Source organism: Lepeophtheirus salmonis, chromosome 6, assembly GCF_016086655.4.
Source record: "Lepeophtheirus salmonis chromosome 6, UVic_Lsal_1.4, whole genome shotgun sequence".
Lineage (NCBI taxonomy): Eukaryota > Metazoa > Arthropoda > Copepoda > Siphonostomatoida > Caligidae > Lepeophtheirus > Lepeophtheirus salmonis.
Window position 1 is genome coordinate 29,280,681 of NC_052136.2, and position 22,999 is coordinate 29,303,679.

A 22,999-nucleotide genomic window follows, 5' to 3' on the forward strand; every position below is an offset into this window, starting at 1 on the left:
AAGTTGGTCGTATATAGTTACTGGCTGACCAGCAGAGACATTAGCTAAGACAAGCTTTTTATATTTTAAATAAATAAAAGTTTTATAAAGCATGACCATTCGTTAAGTAAAAATAATAGCAACCCAAAATGTACGTGGTAATCCTGCTAATTTGAAGAATGTTTAGAAGAAAAGCAGCTTAGCTGTCATGGCGTTTTATTAGATCAACTTCAAGGAGCCTTGAGCGAAAGGAAATAAACACAATTCCCACTCCATATATAGCAAGTGGATATAGGCTAGAATTACTCTGGGTCAATCCTCAATTATACTTTGAGAACAACAAGGATTTATAACTTCCCAACAAATCATCCGTGTTACTCTCCGTCTTTCACGCACACAAAGTGCTAATTATTACATTATATTTAGCCTTATCAAGATTCAAATAATATGGATAACAGTTTTAGAAAAAAAATTATATTCAGTTTGCAACTACAAAAAGACTTGGATGCGTTTTAGGTCATATTCTATACAATTCTGGTTAATAAAAAAAAAAGAACCCTCAATGACGTCATGAGATATCGACTTCTTCAAGGACTGGCAAGTGGGAGTCGTTCCTCTATAGTAGTGTTTCCCAAAGTGGGCGAAGTGAGATTTTAATTCACATTACATTGAGTGGCATCAAGGCTTAAATAATGATGAATTAACAAGTTTTTTATAAATAGCTTCTGGATCATTTTAAAAAGTATTTCCCGGAAGACAAAACACTAAAACATAACTGGATACGCCCCTTTTCCATTAAAACTAATCATCTCTTGTCAGATAAAGAAGATGTCCCTATCGAGCTTTCATTTGACCAAACGCTAAAAGAAGATTTTGATTCTAAAAAACTTGATGATTTATGGGGTGAATGAGTACCCATTGTCGGCTGAAGCAGCTTTAGATTTAGTTCATCTCCATTTGTTTCATCTCATTTATATGAGGAGACCTTTTCCGTATTAACTTATATCAAAAATAAATACAGATCACGGCTTAACGTGGAGTATGATATTCGAGTTGCTGGTTCAAAAATTAAACATAGAATAGACCTGCTTAACTCAATTCACAGTACACATTCGTCTCATTAAGACCTTGATTAATGTATAAACCTATTTGCACATCCACAGTACGTAATGTTATTTGTTTGTGAGTTTCAATTTTGACTCTATTTATAGCAAAAAAATTAAGGAATTGTTGCTCACTATTAGAATTTTTCTTGGTCAGGATGAAGAAATTTTACGCAAAAATAGGGATCAAAGTAGGTATTCACAGAAAACTAAATTTTTTTAATATATTTTATAAATATATTGTCAAGGAAATTTTTTGAAATTTGTTCCAAAAAATATTTTTTTTTTGTCAATAGCTGCGGATTTTTGAGTTTTTGTTTCGACAAACTTTAATTTTCTGTGAATAAATGTGGATGTTTGAAATTTTTTTCGGAATTTTTTTTTTTTCTTCTTCTTTTTTTTGTTTAATATTCATTTATTTGGTTAATGGAGTTACACTGATTAAGTTTAAGTAAACATTATACTATTACATTTACTCAATCTAACCTAGGAATCTTGTGTGAAGACCATATATACTTACTACATTTATTTTCTAGGAATCACCTGGGCGTGAACTTACACACACTGAATTCAAAAGAAAAACTTCTCCCGAGCGCGTTGTCCGTGAGCTACTGCGATTCCATTTTTCTTTTTTGAAACTTTTTTCTAAAAAAATTAATTTTCTGTAAACAGCTGTGTATTTTGAAATTTTTTTCCAAAAAATTTAACTTTTTGTGAATAATTGGAGATTTTTGAAATTTATATATATATGTATATATAACCCTAGACGTTACTTTTATTGAATCTCGTAACCTTTCCTCCAATAAGAAACAATAAATAAAAAAAGTACAAAATCAGTTTTTAGCAGTTAGCCAATTCTACTAAACTACTGAAATATTTACTGTCTGGATCCATGTCGTAGATCAAATTCTTCCATCTATAAATTACACTGTACATTATTTATAGAAATTTTCATTTTGTCGATTTGTTTATTTTGTAGAAATTAATAAGTAAAATATAAATTTGATAATGAAAAGAACACTTTGCAATTAGGAAGTATATGTAAATATCAAATCAATATATTCATAAAGTGGGAACCAAAAAATTGGTACCCAGTCGTTTAAAAACGAATGTTTTGAAGAAATATGTATAAACTCAATTTCTTCAAAAAGGCTAAAAAAACGAACCTTTCCTTGGAACTGGTTTTTTAGACTTTCAGTCCTTCGGAATGTCAGTACTAGAATTGATTAAAAAAGAAAGAAAGAAAGTTGAGTGACGTCATCAATGACCGAACTTTATAAGTTTTTAGGACTGATATGTAAGACTGAACTGGACTAAATAAGGACCGAAATGACACTACTCGAAAATCATTTATAGATATATATATATATAAGATCTTTTATTTTCTAAGGGCTTGAATTAGACTCGATGAAAATATTCAAGGACTCAAATTGGACTCAATAAAACAATATTCAAGGACTTGGACCCGTGGACAACTAATGTTGGGCGAGTCTGTATTTATTCGGTCTAGTCCAATCTTAGGGCCGGTCCCTCAGTCTGTCAGTACTAGAAATGATTTAAAAGAACAAGAAATAAAGTTGAGTGGTGTCATCAAGGACTGAATTTTATTAGTTTTAGGACTGATATGGAAAACTGAACTGGACTATGCTCTGAAGACTTTAATAATGTCTTGAAAATATTCAAGGACTCAAATTGTACTCTATAAAACAATATTCAAGGATTTGGACTCGTAGGAAAAATACTTGTAACACGACTTGCAATATAAGGACTGTTCCCCCACCTCGTCAGTTAAGAAACCAAACCGAACAATAATCGATCACGGAACGAGTCTCAACCCTAACAATATGCAGATAAGGAGGCGTCATGCTCATAATTATATACAAATACATAAATGTCTATCTCGACATTTAGAGAGAGTGAACACGAGAAGTGTAGGTAATAAAGACATAAGTGAGACCAGATCTAATGGGGAATAATGGAGAATGGTAATATTAAATATATTCATAGTGGAGTCGAGCCGAGTCCTTTTACCATATTATTGTTGTTCAAAAAAATCCTTTTCATCTGCTTCTCTTCAAGAGAAAGAAAGATTTTTATAGTAGTAGAAGGCATGAAGTAATTGATTAAGCAGGGATGGTTTGTGACACACCATATTGACCATGACGAATACTATCGTCATTTATGAATGTTTTATCACATTTCCTAAGTAGTTGAATCATTCATGGGCGTCATGGTTAATGAAGCATTCATTATGATGAAGAGAATGGAGTAGAGAGGGAAGGAATCATTGATGAGATGAGATGAAGGAATAAACAACAGTTCCATCAGTCATATTGAATGCATATAAAACTTTTATTTTTCTAAAAAAAATGGAAAAACACATTATGATAAATTGTAAAAAAAGAATGTTTTGTTAAAAAAACTCTTCTTCCGCCTCTTAGCCATGATCCCTTGACTAATGAATATTTAATAATGATATAGATTCTATAGGTACATAATATAAGATCATCTCTAAAGGTCCCCGCCCACCCATTTGCTCCTCTACTATATACTCCTTTGATAATAATGGACCAAGGCTTAGAAAGGGGTTGAATATATATATATATATATATCTAGTTATAAATATACATCTCCTAATTAATTATTACGAACCCTATTCACAAGAGAGATAGACTCGAATCAATTTTGTATTCAATCAAATTTCCCTATTTAGTAGTTCACCTCTATGAATTTCGACTCTTTTATCATAAGTATTGTTATTTAAATTAAATTATCTGACTACAATAGGAGAGGGGATTGCATTATATATTATAATAATCATAGACTCAAAATATCAACTCACCTTCTTCCGGAGCTGGTTGATTGGGTGCCTGGAGAGGAGTCTCATTCCTAGAAGTCGACGGAGTTTCCCTTGAAGATATTTCACATTTCAAATATCCCTTTTTACGAAAGACTCTTGGGGGGCTTCGAATATACGAAGATGAGACGAGGGAAGAGGATGTCGGTGTTCCTCCTCCGTCTGAAGAGGAAGACTCTGATGTTCCAAAGGGGCTTTCAACAAAACCATATCTATATATAATTACGAGAATATAATATGTAATCAATAGTGTAGTACATAGGGTTTTTTGTTTTTTTGTATTAATGAATATAAATCTAGGGACTTTGTTTAGTATTTGTGTCATTTCGTACTCTGTCGCCAATGATATTTATTTGTATAAAATCATCAATTATTGAATTTATGTAATAGTTAATTACTGTTTTCTAAATATTAATTAACAGTTGGCAACAAGAAAAGTACAAAAGACTAGCAAATAGTATTGGATCGGTCTAAAAAGACTACAGTCCTATCAGTTTGGTCCTAATTTGTAATCCTAGGATCGGTCCTTATAATCAAATGTAAAATATGTTGGAGGATGAACATGAAAATATTTGAAGCGCAGTCTATGTTATTAACATATATATTTATCACAACAATAGTTTGAATATTTTGGTCAACTACGAAACCGTCAACTTCTTCTTATCTCTTCCCATTTGACAATCGGTTAAGTGTGGATAAAAAAGCTGTTTGTGAACCAACACTGATTACAATTACCTAATACTAAGTGGGAAGGGAAAAGAAAAGGAACAAAACCCAATTACTACTGTAATATATTTGTTGAATAAATGGGGTGGGTCACTCCACGTACAAACATCAGAAGACAATAGATACTGTCTCTATTATTTACAATATTTAGATCATTACATCCTCAAAAGATAAAAGGAAGAAGACATACCTGCTATTGATGGCTGAAGTTGATATTTCATTTCTATTAGTACTATTAACAGAAGCATCATCTGTAAGTATATTAGGAGAGGATTTGAGAAGGAGATCGTCGTAGTTTGAAGCCCCGCCATTAGTCTGCCGTGAGGCCGGAGGATGATAATAGTCCTGAGGATGATGATGGTGATGGCCCATTGGATGTAGTGTATTCGTATAATTCAAGTTCGATGAGGCGGGCCCATCGTAACAGCGTTCGCTCCCTCCTTGAATATGGTGGTGATGTGATGAAACGCTACCACTATGACCGTAAGAGCCAGTCCAGTGCTGGGACTGCGGATGGTGAGAGTAATAGGAGGATCCATGTTGAGGATGGAGGAGTTGGGAGTTGTCATGTGTGAGGATTGGAGGAAGCGGTGGGGCTTGAAGAGGTGGAGGACTCGGAAGCTTACAGTGATGAAAATCTCTGTGAGGACTTTGTGGCTCTGTTTTGACAAAGTTCCTCCCTATAACATAAAAGAGGAAAATTATAGAACTTTAAAAAAAAAAATCCAAAAATTAAAAAACTTTTGTACCAAAAATTTTCAAATATTAAATTTTCTAGTAAAAAAAAATCCTTAATAGGGGGGGGTACAGCCCCTCCAGGCTCACCCTTCTAGACGCCCTTGCTCTTTATATAACATATCAACTGTATAAGTTCGAATTTTAATCCTTTGAAATTAAGCAAATGTTATGTATTTGCGAGAGTAATATACATAAACACTCTGGGTATTTGAAGTTTAAAATGTGGCAAAGAGAGCTATCACCACTGGAAGGTGTGTGGGGAGGATTTGACCCCCCCCCCCCGGATATGTCAGAAGGAAAATTTGATGGTATGTAAGTAAAATTTACTATACTTTGTGGAAAAAGGGATTAGGGTTATTGAATAACCGAAAAAAAAATGTACTTTCAAATTATTCCATCTTTACTTAAAATGAAATATAATACATATTTTCTGAAAAAAGTCGTCCAAAAAACCACAAATGATAAAAAAATTTCACTCTACCTTTGAAAAAAATCAGTACAGTGATCCTCATCACAGAATACTAATCAATAGGAAATGAGCAGACTAAAAAAAGCATATATAATACGCAAGGTGGTGAGAGCTTGTTGTTTAAAAAAATGGCACATACTAGGATTAATTTTCACAGCACTCTCTATTTGATCAACATACACCTATATTTTATATTAAATGATATTTTCATTCTGGGAGTTGTATTATTTCCCCGCAAGATGGCGACTCTCTATGTAGTTTTGTTTACAAATTAAGTAAACAACGCTCATGCCCCACAACATTCAAAGAGTATTTAAGTATTTGATTATTATCTTCACAAGTATTCAAAATACTTACATTTGAAACGAATGAGAAATTGATCAAAAAGGTCATTGAAAATTATTACCAAAGACCCCCACTTCTTTTTTTCTAAAAACATTAGATTCGAAATTTAAAATCAAATAAATTGTCATAAACGAAAAAACAAAAGAACCCCGCACATCTACTGTGCGTGGACTTTTAGTTAATGTTAATTTCTCACTAATAGAGGAAAGTTTTGTGATTTTTTTTTAATATTCGTATTCAACTATCCTTTGTGGTTCTACAAATTATTTAAAACATATCGTCATCATTACTGAGAAAAAAACATCTCAAATCTGAAGTTGTGGTGGCAAGAATTAGGGTCATTGTGAAGTGCTCCAGGAGCCTGTTTTTCAAGGTGGAAGATTGATAGGGAATACATTTCCCGTAAAGCAGGAAGTGGAGGTCACAATTTAAAGAGGGATCCTGAGTTCTCGTCGTACAGTTTGGAGAAGAAGATCAAAGAGGACCCAACGAGTGCTCTGTGGCTGCTAGAACCGTCAGAAGAGCCGTGAAAGACGACTTAGGATTTTTATCATGCACAAAGACCTCACGTCACCCTCTGACAGATGTGATGAAGGCCAAGAGGCTCAAAAGTCCACGTTTCGCTGCCCAACTATCTAGTATATTTTATTTTTTTAAGGGGCCCAACCCAAAATTGTTTATGTATTGACTAATCCAAAAAAATCACATTTTAAAGGACTCTGATAAATCATGTGAGCTGTCAGTGATCACCACCTTCCCGATGGCAATGTCCCTGGCTAATTGTATAAATAAGTCACCAACAGTAATCCCAATATGCGTATTATTAAATCATAATTCACATCTATGTCCTATATAAGGTTCTATTGGAAGACTTTCTTTTCAATTATATAAAATATACGAGTATATATGATCTTATTATTTTAAGAAGCTATATATTTATACAACGAGAGAGAAAGATAATATCTACTTATATACGAAGATGTTTCAAATCTGAGCCTCAAGGTTTATTTCAAATAGTTATAAGAAAAATAATAATTTCCGAATTTTTATTATGTTTTATTTTTTTTAAATGAAATTTAATTTTAATATCAAAACATAGGGGATCCCTTTTTATATTATATTATTGTCAAACGAGAACAACGAAGGCTAAAATTATAGCAAGAGTGAGGTGACTTCTCAATATCAAGAATATGAAGTGTTCGTCAGACACAATATTGATGTTAAATGTGTTGCATAAAAAATCGGTTTGAAACGGTTCTACAAATAAGTCATTCTGGATCGGTCTCATTTAAAATTGAGTCTTGACTAATTCTATAATGATTTGTTCATGACGTCAACGGTGTTTTAAAATTATAAATATCGTAACAATAACGACATAATGAAGATGAATTCGTTACATAACAAATTTGACCCGATTCTATAGATGAATGGTGGTTTAAAAATTTTCTTTAAATAGCTATGGATTGCTGAAATTTATTTATAAAAAAAATAATATTTGAAATATATTTTCAAAAAATTTAATAAATGAGATTTAATTTTTGATTTTTTTAATATAATTTTTGTAAACAGCTTTGGATCTTTGAATTTTTTTTAAGGAAATTTAATTTTTTGGAAAGAGCTATGGAATTTTTGGAAAAAAATTCCAAAAACCAAGGCTCCGGGTGACTCTAAAAAATTAACCCGGCCTCCAATGGTTCATTAATACGACTACATTTTTATTCCTTGAATCAAAATATGATAATGATATCCATCAGTGATATACATATATACCTGTGACTAGTTTTTATACATTCATACAGACACACATTGCTTTATTAATAAAGGAAATAAATGTAGTGTTATCTACCATGCACACAAATAATCTATAATTATTAGATGAAGAATATAAATTTAATCTAGTTATTCATTTTTGAAAAAAAATCGTCCAGCTTGTTTTTGTATTAACCCACTACATATTTCCTTTTTGAATCAAAAATTATTCTATTGAAAAATCTACCCCATGACTACATAACATGAATGTAAAACCTGACATTTCCATGGATGCAAATCCGTTCTATCTATAAATAAATACACATTTCATGATATTGACAGATAAACTTTTCTTTTGAAATATTTGAAGCTTTCAAACGGAAATGAGGTGCTTTTATTTAAGAGAACATAATGAGAGGAGTCAATCCAATTATGATGTAGAGTTGTTAACTTTCATTCTTTTCAGATGAAGGAGCAAATCATCTTAGAAGTACCTCAAAATATAGGGGGCTGTGTTGACTTGGGGAGAATAAGTCGAGTTGATAAGTTAGGATATAAAAAGTTAGTTAGCTGGTGCAGTGACCTATATTTTGCCCATTTGGATCCATAATACCACAATTTTGAATTCAAATCATAAGTATTACTTTGTGTCAACGTTTCAGGTGCATCTGTAGGGGGGTCGTCAAGATGAAAAATATTTTGCAGACAAAATATAATAAAAAAAAATTTTAAGGTTTTTTTATTTTAAAAAAAGGCCATTGGACCCAAATCATACAATGGAGCTTTAACATTTCTAATCAATGAGTGTGCCACTATCAACAATAATGGTGAAATATACACACAAACTACGGGATTTTTTTTCTAATTTGCGCGTGCCAGTGAATAGACCTCCGCGTGTCAGCAGTGGCACGTGTGTTATAGGTTGCCGACCCCTGACACAGGTTGAATCATGTTTAGAATAGTAATTCTAAACATGATTCAACCTGTGTGGTATTATGGTTTCTTTTTTGTTAGTTAAATATTTATTGGGGCTTGCCATACATACATAAAATAAAATTGTCCAAATATAAGGCAACGAACACGACCACAAAACGGTGTATGTGTGCTATTATAGCTAATTCTAAAACCTATTGGTATTATGGTATATTAAATTTTTTAGAAGACATGAAAAATAAAATTGACTACCCATGTGGGCTAGTAGCTCATTGTAACGACCGTTGAGCTCTGATTTAGTCGTATACCTACTTGAAAGGGGCCGGGCAAAGATGAATGTGTGGAGCCTATTTGTTTTTGTTTTATTCCTTTTTCTTAGAAAAATGAATATTTTCATTTTTTTTAAATGAAAATACGAGGCCCTGATTTTCTTTTAAAAGAAAGAAACTCATCTTCAAGTGCTCTTGTTTAACAATATTGATCGAATAATCTTTTCTTTAGTTTACCTTTTTCTTTTTAAATTTTACTTTTGGTATATATATTTTCTTATTTTATGTTTAAAACTATTAGCAAGTGTCCTTAACACTAAAATCAGGCTGATTTCAACTTATCTCAGAAATTGGAATATACCTAAATCCCATAATTGTGAGAAGGAATTTTATAGGTCATTCATAAATCATGTGATTCATTTTCGTAAATAATATTTACGTGTCCTCCACCTCATGTGGGCTTGTATGGGTTTTTTCTTTAACCCCCCTCCTAAGAATCACTTGTTAATTTGTTACACCTCAGGTTATATTATTTAATACTAGAAACCTGTAAGCAAAGGCTCAAGTGCGCCCACTACATATGCTGTAGAACAAGGATGTCCAACCTATTCATATAATGGGCTGCATTGGCACTTGAAATATTTTAATGGCCACAGAACATATTAAATTAAATTTGATAAAAAAATGGCTTCATAAAGAAATTATTAAATACAAATATATTTCCTATTTGGGCTATATCTAATTTTTCAAGACCAAACTCCTTTAAAAAAGACCAGTCTGGCAACTCTGTTATATTTTTTGGTGGTCTTGGTTATTTTGAATTCTTTTTTAAATTAATTTTTTTACTCTGCAGCATAATTTGATCGAATGACCTTTTTAGAAAGAAACCCTTTAAAAAATATATTTTATCTGTTTTCTCATTAAAAAAGTTTCCTCCAGAGGAATAATTTTTCAAAAACTTCCTTATTTGGGTTATCAGTACTTCTGACCCATTTGTAGCGCGGGCACACTTTAGCCTTCGCTTAAAGGTTTCTAGTACTATATGTTTATATAATAGTGACGTCATCGGGGGCGTCCACATGTGCCATTTAGCCTCAGAAATTTTCAAAATATACTAAATTGGAAACAATAACATTTATTTAGAAGAACGAGAAATTAATTTTTTTTTTCTCGAAAATTATTACATTTTTTTTTTTTTTATAAGTATAAAAATTCTACAAAAGTGGGAAGGCCAATCGCCACTATACCCCTATGATTCCAGCGCCACTACTTGAGCACTCTCATTGCCATTCTTTCTTTTTCAAATTACATTTTTTTTAAAAGAAAGAAACATATTTTGCATTCGACACAACACGACCTCAAAAGCCAATCATATGATTTATGTAATAAATAGATAAAAGAACCAAGAGTTGTAGAATTCTCTATAATAATAATCATTTCCTTATAAATCAAAATATTTTTCGGGAAAAAGTATGATGATGACCCCACTTTATGTATGACTGACTAAGGAAAGGACGCCAAATATTTGATAAATTGATCAATAAATCTTCCTGTAAATTAAAATGAGCAATAGTTAAGAGGATACTGGTTGTAGGTTGCTTCTCATTACTTCTTCCCCCCTCCCCCCCCCCTCCCTATAATTCCAAAATAGATAAAGGTATAATAATTATAAGGGTAGACTGTATAAATTTACCCACACGTCATACTTTCTCTTTCTATCTCGAAATTAGAGACAGGAACTGCAATTCAATTATTGCAACCTTTAAATACCAAGGAAATAACTTTGCAGAGAATATATTATTGCCATTGGAGTTAGAGAAGACGAAGCTTGACTTGTTCTAGAGAAGGTTAATAGTTCCTCTCTTATGGAGTATACAGGGTGAGGAGAAGAGGGCCTCGGAGTCGATCCATAGACTAAGAAAACAGGTCGGAGGAGATCACATCGTAGAAACAGTCGTAGTAGTTTACATAATAAGATGTGATATCCTCCGGCCTCATTCTGAGTCCACAGATCGACTCCTATTCCAATAATATAGTTTTCTTTATTATTAAACGGTTTCGATAATTCAATTTCAACATTCAGCTGTCGCTCTCTCCAATTTTGAAAAAGGTAGAAAGATAAAGTATGACGTGTGGGCAAACTTATAGAGTGTGCCCAAGTATAATTATTCTTTAACTCATTCCAAATAGGGGTGAATCAAGTCCTGATCGGTGATTTCCCCGTTTTTTTGTTTCGGGGGCATAACATTTATGACGTCCAGTTGATGGAGGGGGTACCGATGTAAAGATATTTTTTAAGAGTTGGATATTTGAACTGATAACTGTTTTACTGATCAACAGAATCTTTTCAAAATAAAGTAATTCCAATGGTCTCGAAAATAACTAATATTTTATATTTAAAAATGCATTCTATTTGCATCAATATAACACACTTTTCTGAGGGGGAATCCCTGGTCCATAAAATCAATGAAAACCGAGATATGAAGGATTAACAGGTAATTTTATCACGTTTTAAGCAATTGTACCCGTACTCCTTCCAATCAGATTCCATTTATTATGCATTTATTATAATCAATCTTATTCCCAAGAAGCAAAAATGTTAGTTACAAAAAAGCTCTCGAGGAGTGAAACCGAGTGAAAGCAGGGGCGGCGGCAGGTTTATATGGGGGGGGGGCAGGGATGTATTTAATATTTTTTGGATTTTTTTTAAAAGTCCAATATTAAACTTTCTAGTAAAAAGCAAAAGTTCATTTATTTCGGGAGGGTTACAGCCTATCTTCGACGCACGCCCCTGGAAAGTTTTTGCTAAAGAGTACCAGAACCTTAAACAGTCATTGCAAGGTTGCAAGTAGAAAATCCATTCAATAAAATTGCTGGGTTATTTATTATAAAAATAATCCATTGAGCAAAAATAAATATCTTCTCTGTTAGAAACGATCTCCAAATAAACAATCATAAAAACTGCGCTCCTTTTGCCCGTTAAACATATTGCGGTAAAAGGAGGCGGTATTTGACGTTTGTAAACTCGTGACACAAGTAGACTCAAGGAGAGAAAAACCCTCAAAGATTAACATGGAAACACCACCTGAGATAATGTCATTGACAGACGACATATCCTCTGACAGAGATTACTATAAACTATATGATAAGTTAAACTTATCAAAATGAAGATAAATAATTAATATGATGGTTCATATTTTACTCTAACTGACATATACATATTTTTTGTAAATTTACGCTCAGTCCAATTTAGCCAATATTCACATGCCTAATTGTAATAAAAATATGAGTTTTAGCCTAGAGGAGATGAAAAGGGTACAATGTTGCTGTATATATATAAGTCTCGGTTCTTGTACCTTTGTTCCTATATAGAATATATAAAGATAATACAATATAAGTATAAAAAATAAATTATCTTTAATCAATATGTCAATTTTCCGAGTTTTTGTGTGCAATTGCAGTGTTTTTAAATGTGTTTTTTTTTTTTACGTTGCCAGAGTTATACAGTTGTATCTGAGTTCCAAATAGCTAAGGGCTTCTTATGGATCTAGAAAAGTGGTTTTAGGCACCAGAGGGTGTAAATAAAAAAAAGGGAAGGGCTGGGTTTGATTATGAATCCAAGTCCGCTACTAGGCTTGTCAGGGCTCTATAATAAGATATTTATAATATTTCTTAAGCCAGGGTTTCCCAAACTTTACTACACCAAGGCACCCTTACACTTATACATTTTTAGCAGAGGTCCCTTTTTTATACTAAATATATGTAGACTGAAAACAATCCTCGGTTCTACATCTTCCTACCACCACCGAGCCTCACTTCACGGCCCTAATTTGGAAACCATTGCCTTAAACAACCTTAGTTTTCAGGCCCTTAGATAGAACTTGGGGCTCTACGCATCCAGTGCATCCAGTCGCAGCATGATATTTGTATCTAATATCATTATCTGGCTCAAATTGTCTAGTAATGCTCCTTGTTTCAACTGTTCGTTACCAAACTGAGCGTGTATAAATAAATAAAAAGACTGATAAAGGGGAACTGAGACCGAAATCGTTGAAATGAAAGAACTGATACCGATAGAACCACTGAACCTGAAACGGGCACAACCCTGAAATCCAGTCCTGCAAATTGGTCCTGAAACTTATAAAGTGTAGTTATTGATGACGTTTAGTTCTTCTTTTTTAAATCAGTTCTAGTACTGTCAGGCTAAGACTGGGCTCGACCAAATAAATACGGACTGACACAACTCTAGCTACAAACAGTTATGAGAGTTAGAAAATAAACACAAGTCCCATCCCGTATTAAGGAATTATTACGTTTTAGATCCTCAATTATGGATCGAGTCCAACAAGGACTTAGATTTATTACTCCACAACAAATCCTCAGAGCTACTCTAGGTCATTCACGCTCCTTATATTTATTCTGGCATCTCCACAAGAATGAAAGATTAATTATAGAAAATAAAAAAAGACTGTTCAGATTGCCAACAACAACAGTAAAAATCACACGCTAAAAAAGGCTTAGAATTTACAAAACATGATATATATATATTGACCAGTCCGATTTTAATATGAGTCTGGGTCAAAGAGGAATGTTTTTTTCTTTCCTTTTTTAAAATTTGATTTTGAATTTTTTTTCCACTTTTTTTAGAAAATAAAATGCAATGCCTTTTTATTTTTCAAATGACGGTTTTTCTTATTTGAAGGGAAAAAAATTGAGCGGACATTTTTAATACAATTTTTAATCATAACATTTTTCGAATGATATTTTTTTTCGCCGAACGAATCTGTTAGAGAAGACAAGACATTCTAATTCAATTATAAACATATTCAAGTTAATAACATTTTCTTAGAACATATGATTCCTTCTTATTTTGAAAATATCTCACTTTATAACGGCTCAGTCAAAGACAATAGTAAGCTAATTTGAATTTCTCAAAAGTAAGTCTGAATTAGATTAACTACCTTTTTGTAAACGAGTAATTAAAGTCAATTTATATTATCAAATTATTATTATCGGAGTCAAGTTAAGTATCATAAATCTAATGAAGGTTTTATTCTTGGCTATATCAACTCCTTCCATAAATTTATGAAATGTTGTGTACAAGTTGTAACTTGTACAAGCAAATTGTGCAAGGTGCAATACAAAAATTAGATGAAGAATTTAGAGTACATGAGTTGAGGTTAATTTAAAAGATTATTTTTAACAATGTTATAATTATTAGATAAGCTTAATTACAATCAGCTTGTAAAACAAGTTGCATACTAAGATTTTTTTTTTTTTAAACCATTTTTTTGGATCAATGATCTTTTTTTGATAAAAGACATTTATTAATTTGATGATTTTTTAAAAAGATATTTCTTTGTATGACCTTTTTTTTTTTCTTTAATGACATATTTATTGCCCCATAGAACATTGTTACTCTCCGAGTATTTTATTTTATTTGTACGTGCGTACAGCCACTTATACACCTTGGGTCAAAGGATCTCTTATTTTGCATGTTTTGTGATCTCCACCAGTTCCCTTTCGCAGATTAAAAAAAAGATGATCTTTTTTGGATAAAAGACATTTATTCATTTCTTTTATTGCCTTTTTAAAAGAGATTTCTCTAATGACATTTTTTTTCTAGCCCCCCTCCCCTGATACAAGATGCAAAAAAGTTATTTGGGTATAGTTCATTTGTTTGCATATTGACACATAGTATATGAATTGATATTAGTCCCTCTTACCTCCAAAGATGAGAGTGGAAGACGAGACTGAAGAAGGATCCTTTCCTTCATCACTTTTTTCATTCGAACCCTCAAAGCATCCATTGCTGCTCTTGTTCTATAATAATAATTTTTGTTAAACTTTTTCTTTGTTTCTTTATTTTGTTTTAGCCTTTTACCTCTTCGACTTGTAAGAGATCCTTTTCCGTTGAAGCTGACGAGGTCATAAGGATGATTTTTTCTTCCTACTTTTTATTTTTATTTTTTATTATTGTTGTTAGAACTAATTTTTATAAAATGATTTCCGGTTGTTGCCCTTAGTTCCTCAAACCGGAGACTGAAAGTCGGAAGAACCTCTTCCTCCAACAGGAGATTCAAAATAATAATAAAAATATATTAGAAGGGGCGCTGAGTCTTCCTTCCTTTTATCTATAAATTAAACCATACATATATTTGTAGATATCGCAAGATGAGGGGGAAAGCAGAGGAGATGGAGAAAGCCTCTTTTTCAACGTTTCCCTTTCTCGTCAGATCCCCACGTTTTTTTCATGTACCCGCCGTCAGTTTCGTAAAAAATATATTCTTATTTATACCTCTAAAGAAGTCGGGGAAGACCTGATTTGGACCTTATGGGACATAGAGTGATTGAGTGTCTTAACAAATTGTGTTGTTGTTTTTCATAGATTTATTGGTGACTATAGTCGATATTAAAATATCTTATTTTAATCTTTTGTGTGTTAAAATAGATTTAGCCTATTTTAAATTGTGTGTTTCTATTTTACATACCTAGGGCTATTATGGCTTCTTGCCCAAAATCCCATTCTATAAACAATTTTCTAAATTTAAGCTCTAATTAATAAATGAATCATTTCTTAAGAAATTATCACGAGGAAACGGATTTGACACAAATTTGGTATGTGGTATTATTGATAATAAACAAGTTTAGAAATGCAATTTCGGATCAGTAATTTAATCCAACTCTGTGGCTTTAAATATAAAGAAATTAACTTTTTAGATGAATATTTGATTAGCAATATATTTAGTAAACCAAGGGAATGATAGGCAAATATAATTCATAATTAAAAAGCTAAGAATTAGCTTGACAAAATTTATGTTATAGGTGTTTTGTTGTTTTTGTTTGAAAAATAAAAAGTAAACTCTGACCTTAAATTTTTGACCTTAAATTTTTGTAGGCCTAAGATCTTGGATTTTTTTTTTTTAATTTAACCATATAAAGATGAACCCTTGTATATATTTTTATTTAAATTGCAAAGAAGAAAATTCGTGGAATACAGAATAATTATGTGATTTAAAAAAATCAAAGCTTCATTTATATAGTAAAAAAAAGGTTTAATCGAATATACCCTATACAAGGTGCGCAATGTATCGGTGTCGTGAAAAGGATTTATTTTTTTTCAAACGCAATTTTCTCTGCAACAAGTAATCAAATTAAAAAAATAATAGCAGATTCTGAAAGCTTAATGAATTCTGATTAATTTTATTTCATAAAATTACCTCCACCCATAATGACAGACTTTATACGAGACCAAAGAGGAAGCAGTCTTCCCCACTTGGCCCTTTGGCAAATCCTGGAATTCCTTCTTGATCCGACTGATAATTTCGTCTTTTGTGGCGCAAAGGGTTCGGTTGGTCTACCATTCGATCATAAGCCTCATAAATAAAAAAGCTCAGATTCAGGCAAGTTTGGAAGCAAAAAGTCCGGCAAGATGAAGTCGTCAAAATTGTCTTAGAGCCATTTGATACTCCTTTTTCTAGGTGTGGCTGGGAGCCTAGTCTTGAGAACGAACGTCTCAATGAGTGCGAGAGATCGAGCAATTGTTATGTTGTCCCTCCCAGGGGCAGATTCCAAGGAGAGCTCCGTGCCATTTCCAAATATTTGGGACAACTATATCATCAATTGTTTCTATTTTTTCCAACTGGTGCAGTTTTGAACAAGCTTTGTAACAAAAAAATCAACTGCAAAAGTCCCTGCGTTTTCCCAAGAGTGTGTACCAAATTAGCGGTATAAATAGCTTGGGCAACCCGTATAGTAAAGTATAATAATAAATTTATGGTTTTTATAAATCACATCATTACATCTAATTCCATTTCTACTCTAAATTTTTTTTTTTAATTATATGTGATAATTCCGTCACATTTCATTTCCTTTTCGTCGGATTATCCTCGTCTTTATTTCGTCAAAAAAAGCCAGTATTTTTTATAGTCTGACAAAATATTCAAAAGATCTTTTTTGTTTCGTCTCATAATTGTCATGTAAAAACATTTGTAGAGGAATATATTTCGTCTGATGAAATAAATACTGTTTTACACCTCTGAGAAATATATATTAATAGAATATTTTCCAGGAAATATTGCATTTAATTATTGTTGGATGATTTCTTTATGCAATTCATTTGATTAAAAGTTGAATACGTAATTGTGACTCGTCAGGGCAAAAGTAAGCTAAAATGATTGTTCTCAAAATTAAGCGTGTATACGGCTTCCATTCTTCGGCGAATTATTCTTATTAATGCTATGGGCGTATCGTAAATTACACTTAAAGTAGCCAAAATTGGTCATTGCAATAAAAAAATAATCAGAAAGGGTTAGATTTTATTTGAACGGGCATATCAGGGCCAATATAAATTGTTCAAAATCAAATAAAGGCTCTAAACTAAAATTAAAATATTTGAGTAGTTCTGATAAATTTGAGTACAAAATCTATAATATCTCTAATATGTCCAAAAAATATTGGGATGCAAATCGGCGCTTGCGTGCGCCGGCAATCTTGTAAAAATGCAGCTGTCTGATGGCGTCTCTTTTTTTTGGGCATCACGGCGACAGCTGTTGCCCATAGAAAGAATATTGAATGTTGCACCGTGACAATGGATTTTGTCCACAAGAAATGGAGATTACAACTCTGAAGGTCTCTAATGTGACCAGCGTCTCAATACAGACCTTGCAACAAGACTTAGTGACTGGTCATGCTCAAAAAGATCGCTGAAGTGGCTGAGTGGGTTCACCGCTATGACTTCATTGGAAGGGAAATATGCCCCCCCTCTTTTAATCTGATAGATTATTTTGTCTGGGACTACGTTGAGTCTAGGAAAAATTAAACAAATCATGCCATGAAGGACTCTCTGATTGCCTTCATCAAGGAGATAATGATCAACATGCCAAGGAACTACTTCGTCAAAACCTACTCCACACCCAGATGTGATTAATGCTGGAGGGAGATACATCAAATGAGCTCTTTTTCAACACCCAAAGTTAGAATTCAAATCAATTTGTAAGTAAATCCGCTGAAAAATGCGGCCCCAGCGACAGTTTAAAGATTTTTGAAAAATTTGCCGATATAAAGTAAAAAAATGTAAAGAGATTTTTCCTTAATTTAATTTCTGTTAAAGATTGTTTTTATATCGACATTAAAGATTCTTTAGGGATAAAGTTTTTAACGATTTATGCTCGAGTTGCAAAGCCTCTATTACAAACCTATAAATAGACTTAAGATTTATGAGCGAATTTACTAGCTAAAATGAGCAAAAAATAGCTCGAAATTTTTGAAAATTGAGCCAAAATCCAAAATATCAAAACTGAGCCGTTTGTATTCAAAGAAAAATGCAGGATAATTTAAAGTAATTAGAGTTTTTTATATTTGTCATAATTCATTTATAAATTTTGTTAAAACTATATCGACAAATTAAGATTTTTAAAGATTTCATTTTCATATTAGTAGTTTCAAACATACCAAAAGAGGCTTCAACGTCCATACTAGTAGTTGGAGCAAATTTGATAGTGGAGAGAGGTTCAGGAGTCTCGTTAGAAGGAGGCATCTCATCATCACAACCACTGATTACACATGCAACCTTTTGCATAAATGGAATATTAGGATTTCGGAATTTGGCGCAAAAGTATTTTTCCTTTGTTGATAGAGTCAAGGGGGATTATTCAACAGTCAATTTTGAGTCCAATTTTTCCCTTCTTCTCAGTGGCTGTTGTCAAAATCATAAATGATTTGCCTACAAATATAGAAGATAACTACCCAAGAAATCCTCAGTGTTACTCACTGTTTTTTATGAGCACACGCACATGAAGTCATTCAATACATTGAGCAGTGGCTCCCAAACTTTATTCAGTTCCACCCTTAAAATATGTGGCTAGAAAATGCACAACCCCCCACACCACACACATATTTGAACTTTAATTTATACAAATAGATTACTTAAAGGATATATCAACCCTATAAAGTTCAATCCAGAGGCAAATAATCTAAGTTATTTGACTATATTGATCAAAAATAAAGATTTTAATTCTACATATATTGAAAAATATAAGAAATACAATAAAGGAATAATCGAATATATTGTAAATATGAAATCAGCCATATAAGTACTAATGGAATCATTTCTATAAGTTATCAGTTCTCTTTTTTTTGGAGCACTATCTTCTGGGAAATAATTTTTAAAATGATTCAAAACAGACTTATAAAAACTATGTACAATATACATTCATTATTATTTAAGTTTCGATGCAATTCAAAGTAATGTCAATTTAAATTATATCCTTCTTTTTTGGAAATCATCCCATGACCCCTCCATTGTGTCCCGCGACCCTATACTTTGGGAAACACTGACATAGAGGATAGTTGGTAGTATTTTGATCATTCTTCCCAATTATTATTCAATAATTTAATGGGAACTGTTCAAAACGTTCAGAACATTAATTATAATCAAAAAACAGAAACATACAAAAAAAAATATACTGTACAGTATACAAGATAGGGGAGCAAAACGTGGACTTGAGAGGTGTATTTAAAAATACATTAATAATTTTATTTTTTCAATAATAGGCGAAAAAATAATGTTAAGAAAACATGTAGACAAGGTAAAACCTTTTCACTCAATATGGACACCTTCATTATCAATCTCAGCCTTAACACGTTGCCTAAAGGCTATGCAGGAGTTGATGACAAACTCCTCTGACAAGTTGTCCTATGCAGCCATTATGGAGAACTTCAGTGAGTCCACATTTGTGTCATGGGCCCGGTTGATTTCTTTCTCCAAAGTACTCCATATAGAAAAGTAGTGTGGGTTCAAATCTGGAGAAAGGGGGCCATATCCCTTTGGGCCAGAATCGAGCCATATTATCTGTGCAGAACTTTTGGCACTTGACAGACGTGTGAGGGGGAACACCGTCCTGAGTCCACATGTAGTTACCCTCAGGGTAGTTGGTCTTAAGCCATGGCAAGATTGTGTGCCTAAGCACCTTTCAGTAGGCCTCCTGGCCGATTTTCTGTCAAGTCTTGAAAAAAAATGGAGGCATCTTCTTTCCATCAGAGTCCACACACCAAGGACAATTGTTTGGGTTGGATATTTGGTGTGGTAAATCCCTTGGACAACTTCATTTGTTTCTGCAAGCCAGCAGTCGTTTCAGCAGTTGTAGAATTGAACAACTGTGAAAATCTTCTTTTCCGCGAAAATTTTCACAATTGACCTTCCCTTGATCCATGTAAGGATTTTCTTGCACCTCTCGAGCCTCCTGGCTTTTATACCCTCTGTCAGAAGGTAATCTGGGATCTTTGTGAAAGAAATTAATCCCAAGTTATGCTTTATACCCCTCCTGATAGCTTTAAGAGCCACAGAGAAGTCTTTGGTGAGGCGATACATCGACTTAGTTGGATTCTTCTTTATATTATTGTCCAAAATTATAAAAAAAAAACTTAACATTCCTCTTTAAATTATGCCCTCCACTTCCTGACATCCTAGAGAGGTATTCTACAGTTGTTTTCTATCTTGGGCAACTTAAAAACCAGGCTCATAGAACATTTAACAATGTCTGTAATCTTTATCACATCAACTCCAGCATCTAGGAGATCTGAGTTGCGCCGCCTTTTTGCTTGTTGCTCGCTCATGATGATTAGGTTAGTTTGTTTATGAAAAACGAACGGCGGAAATTGGATACCAAAAAATAATCACTAAACCTTTTCATAAAAAGGAGAAAATAAACATTAATTAACAGTCCACATTTTCCTCCACTACCCTGCATATTTTTGTGTAAGTGAGGAACTACCAATGTTATTGGAACAAAGTAAAAAAAATGTAGGGAAAACACAGCTATTAAGTAACTCTCTCTTTCTGGTGTCGTCATAAGGGGCATTTATTTGGGTTAATGTAATAGATAAATAAATTTAAAAATTTAATTGATATTTTATTTATTTATTCCTTAGTTATTAACGCAATATTTAGGTTCTGTATTTGGGTTCAAATAGATTTAGACAATAATATTTATTAATTAATTTTGCAAAACAGAAAGAAAATGGCACATTTAGTTTCTAGTTGAATATAAAATTGTTAGCCCTTTCATTTTCAGGGTACTATGTATATTATTAATAAATCAAAAAATATTATATATTTCAGTTGCTCATGATCATGAAAATTCATTTGGCAGCTCTACATCTGGTTACTCTCTTAAGAAACTAATAATTTAAGGTAGATGCCATCATCAGCAAAGTGCAGGTGATAGATAATTTATTCTTGCAGATACAACAAGAAACCTATTCCATTAAATTTGGAAGGCGTAATCGAGAAAGAAATCAATATGTTGGCAAATTTCTTCGACGATGGTCATTAATTCGGACTTTTAGGTACTTTTATCTATAAAAAAAAATAAAAAAAAGTTGTGATTTTGAATGTCGTTTTTGCTGTTATTGTTTTTTTTCTTTTACCCTTTTCCTGATATGTGCAGGGATTGTTCAGTTAGAAATGTTTGTTTTCTTGTCAGAAAAGTAAATAAGTGTTTGCATATTGGGCTTTTTTAAAAAAAAAATCTAATAATTATATTGTAGATCAAGATCGCCGCAAGATGACGAAGAATATTCTTCTTCTAATAAACAAACAGCTAAGTAAACAACTTAAATCAATAATGGAATCAGATACACTCTTCAGGGGGTTCCGTTAGTTGACACCCCTGATTAATGGAAGCTAAATTTATGTGTTTATGAATTTAAAGGAATATTAAGGGGGGAAACGCATGAATCTTTTTTCACGTAATTCTTACTCCCAAGTCCCCCATCTGGTTCTCTACTTCACCCCTTCCCTAGAACAAAGATACTTAGTAGTAATGTGTCGTTCACGGACGTAACGGCTCAATGAGGCGGCTCCCAACAAATCAGGGACTGGCTAAGAGTGTCCACAGGGGGGCGGTAGCTCCCCCCCCCAAGTAAAGGAATTTTTGTTTTTTATTAAACAAAATTTTTTCTCATCATTAAAAAATTTGATAGGAAATATTTTTTTTAAGGATTTCTATTCCAAAAAATAAGTCATTCAGGTAAATTATGAATTATAAGTGTTTTTTTCAAAATAAAATATAATCCTGGGCCGGAACGTTCACAGGATAATATTTGGGCGGGGGGAGGAGGGCTTGATTTTTGGAACTTAAAAAAATAGAATCCAAAAATTAAAATTGTTTTGAATTTTTTTTTTAAATTAAACTATTTTTGTATTTTTTTTTTAAATTAAACTATTTTTGAAATTTTTTTTTAAATTAAACTATTTTTGAAATTTTTTTTTTAAATTAAACTATTTTTGAAAAAAAAATCTTAAAATTAAACTTCAAATATGAAATTTTGTGGGGAAAAAATGAAAAATTTACAACTACTGACATAAAATTAAATGTTTTTTTAAGTCAAATTTTTGTCAAAAAAATCCAATTAGACCATGGCATCATTTTCTTGTAACATAAGCTTTGCTTGAACCTAGGATTTTCATAATCATCGTTTAAAATCCTATTTGAAGACAAGTCATGCCGGACGTTCTAGAGTATTTATATATCTTCAACTCATAAAGGTTTCTGATTATAGCTAAACTTATCATATGTTAAGCTACCATCAAAACTATAAACTAAAATTTTTTTTTGCAGAAACGAAGACCATTTGACTAATAGTAGTCTATAGAAATAAAGTATTTAAAAAACAAACGACTAATGCTATCTCATTTGGGCCAAACAGCTTGTCGAACAAAGAGGGATAAAAGTACCAAGGCATGACTCGTGAGAAAACCTATATTAATATGTACACATTTACTAAAAGTAGATTCACTTATCTGATTTGTGTAAGCTGATATCTTTAC

The 22,999-nt window shown here is 32.4% G+C and overlaps 1 protein-coding gene and 1 long non-coding RNA gene across 2 annotated transcripts in view; one reads left to right on the top strand and one right to left on the bottom strand.

The window, feature by feature from the left end:
* Positions 1-15,221, bottom strand: part of LOC121119912 (uncharacterized) — a 27,519-nt gene extending 12,298 nt beyond the window's left edge. The window contains exons 1-4 of the mRNA XM_040714740.2: positions 15,053-15,221; positions 14,895-14,991; positions 4,856-5,345; positions 3,925-4,151 (exon numbers count right to left, since the gene is read on the bottom strand). Coding sequence (XP_040570674.1) covers positions 3,925-4,151; positions 4,856-5,345; positions 14,895-14,991; positions 15,053-15,100 — 862 coding nt within the window. The 5' untranslated portion in view covers positions 15,101-15,221. The remainder of the gene's footprint in view (positions 1-3,924; positions 4,152-4,855; positions 5,346-14,894; positions 14,992-15,052) is intronic.
* A 258-nt stretch (positions 15,222-15,479) lies between these two features.
* Positions 15,480-21,615, top strand: LOC139905804 (uncharacterized). Its single transcript, XR_011780865.1, has 3 exons — positions 15,480-15,786; positions 21,290-21,361; positions 21,413-21,615. It is a non-coding gene; the product is annotated as an uncharacterized lncRNA (long non-coding RNA).
* The last annotated feature ends 1,384 nt before the right edge of the window (positions 21,616-22,999 follow it).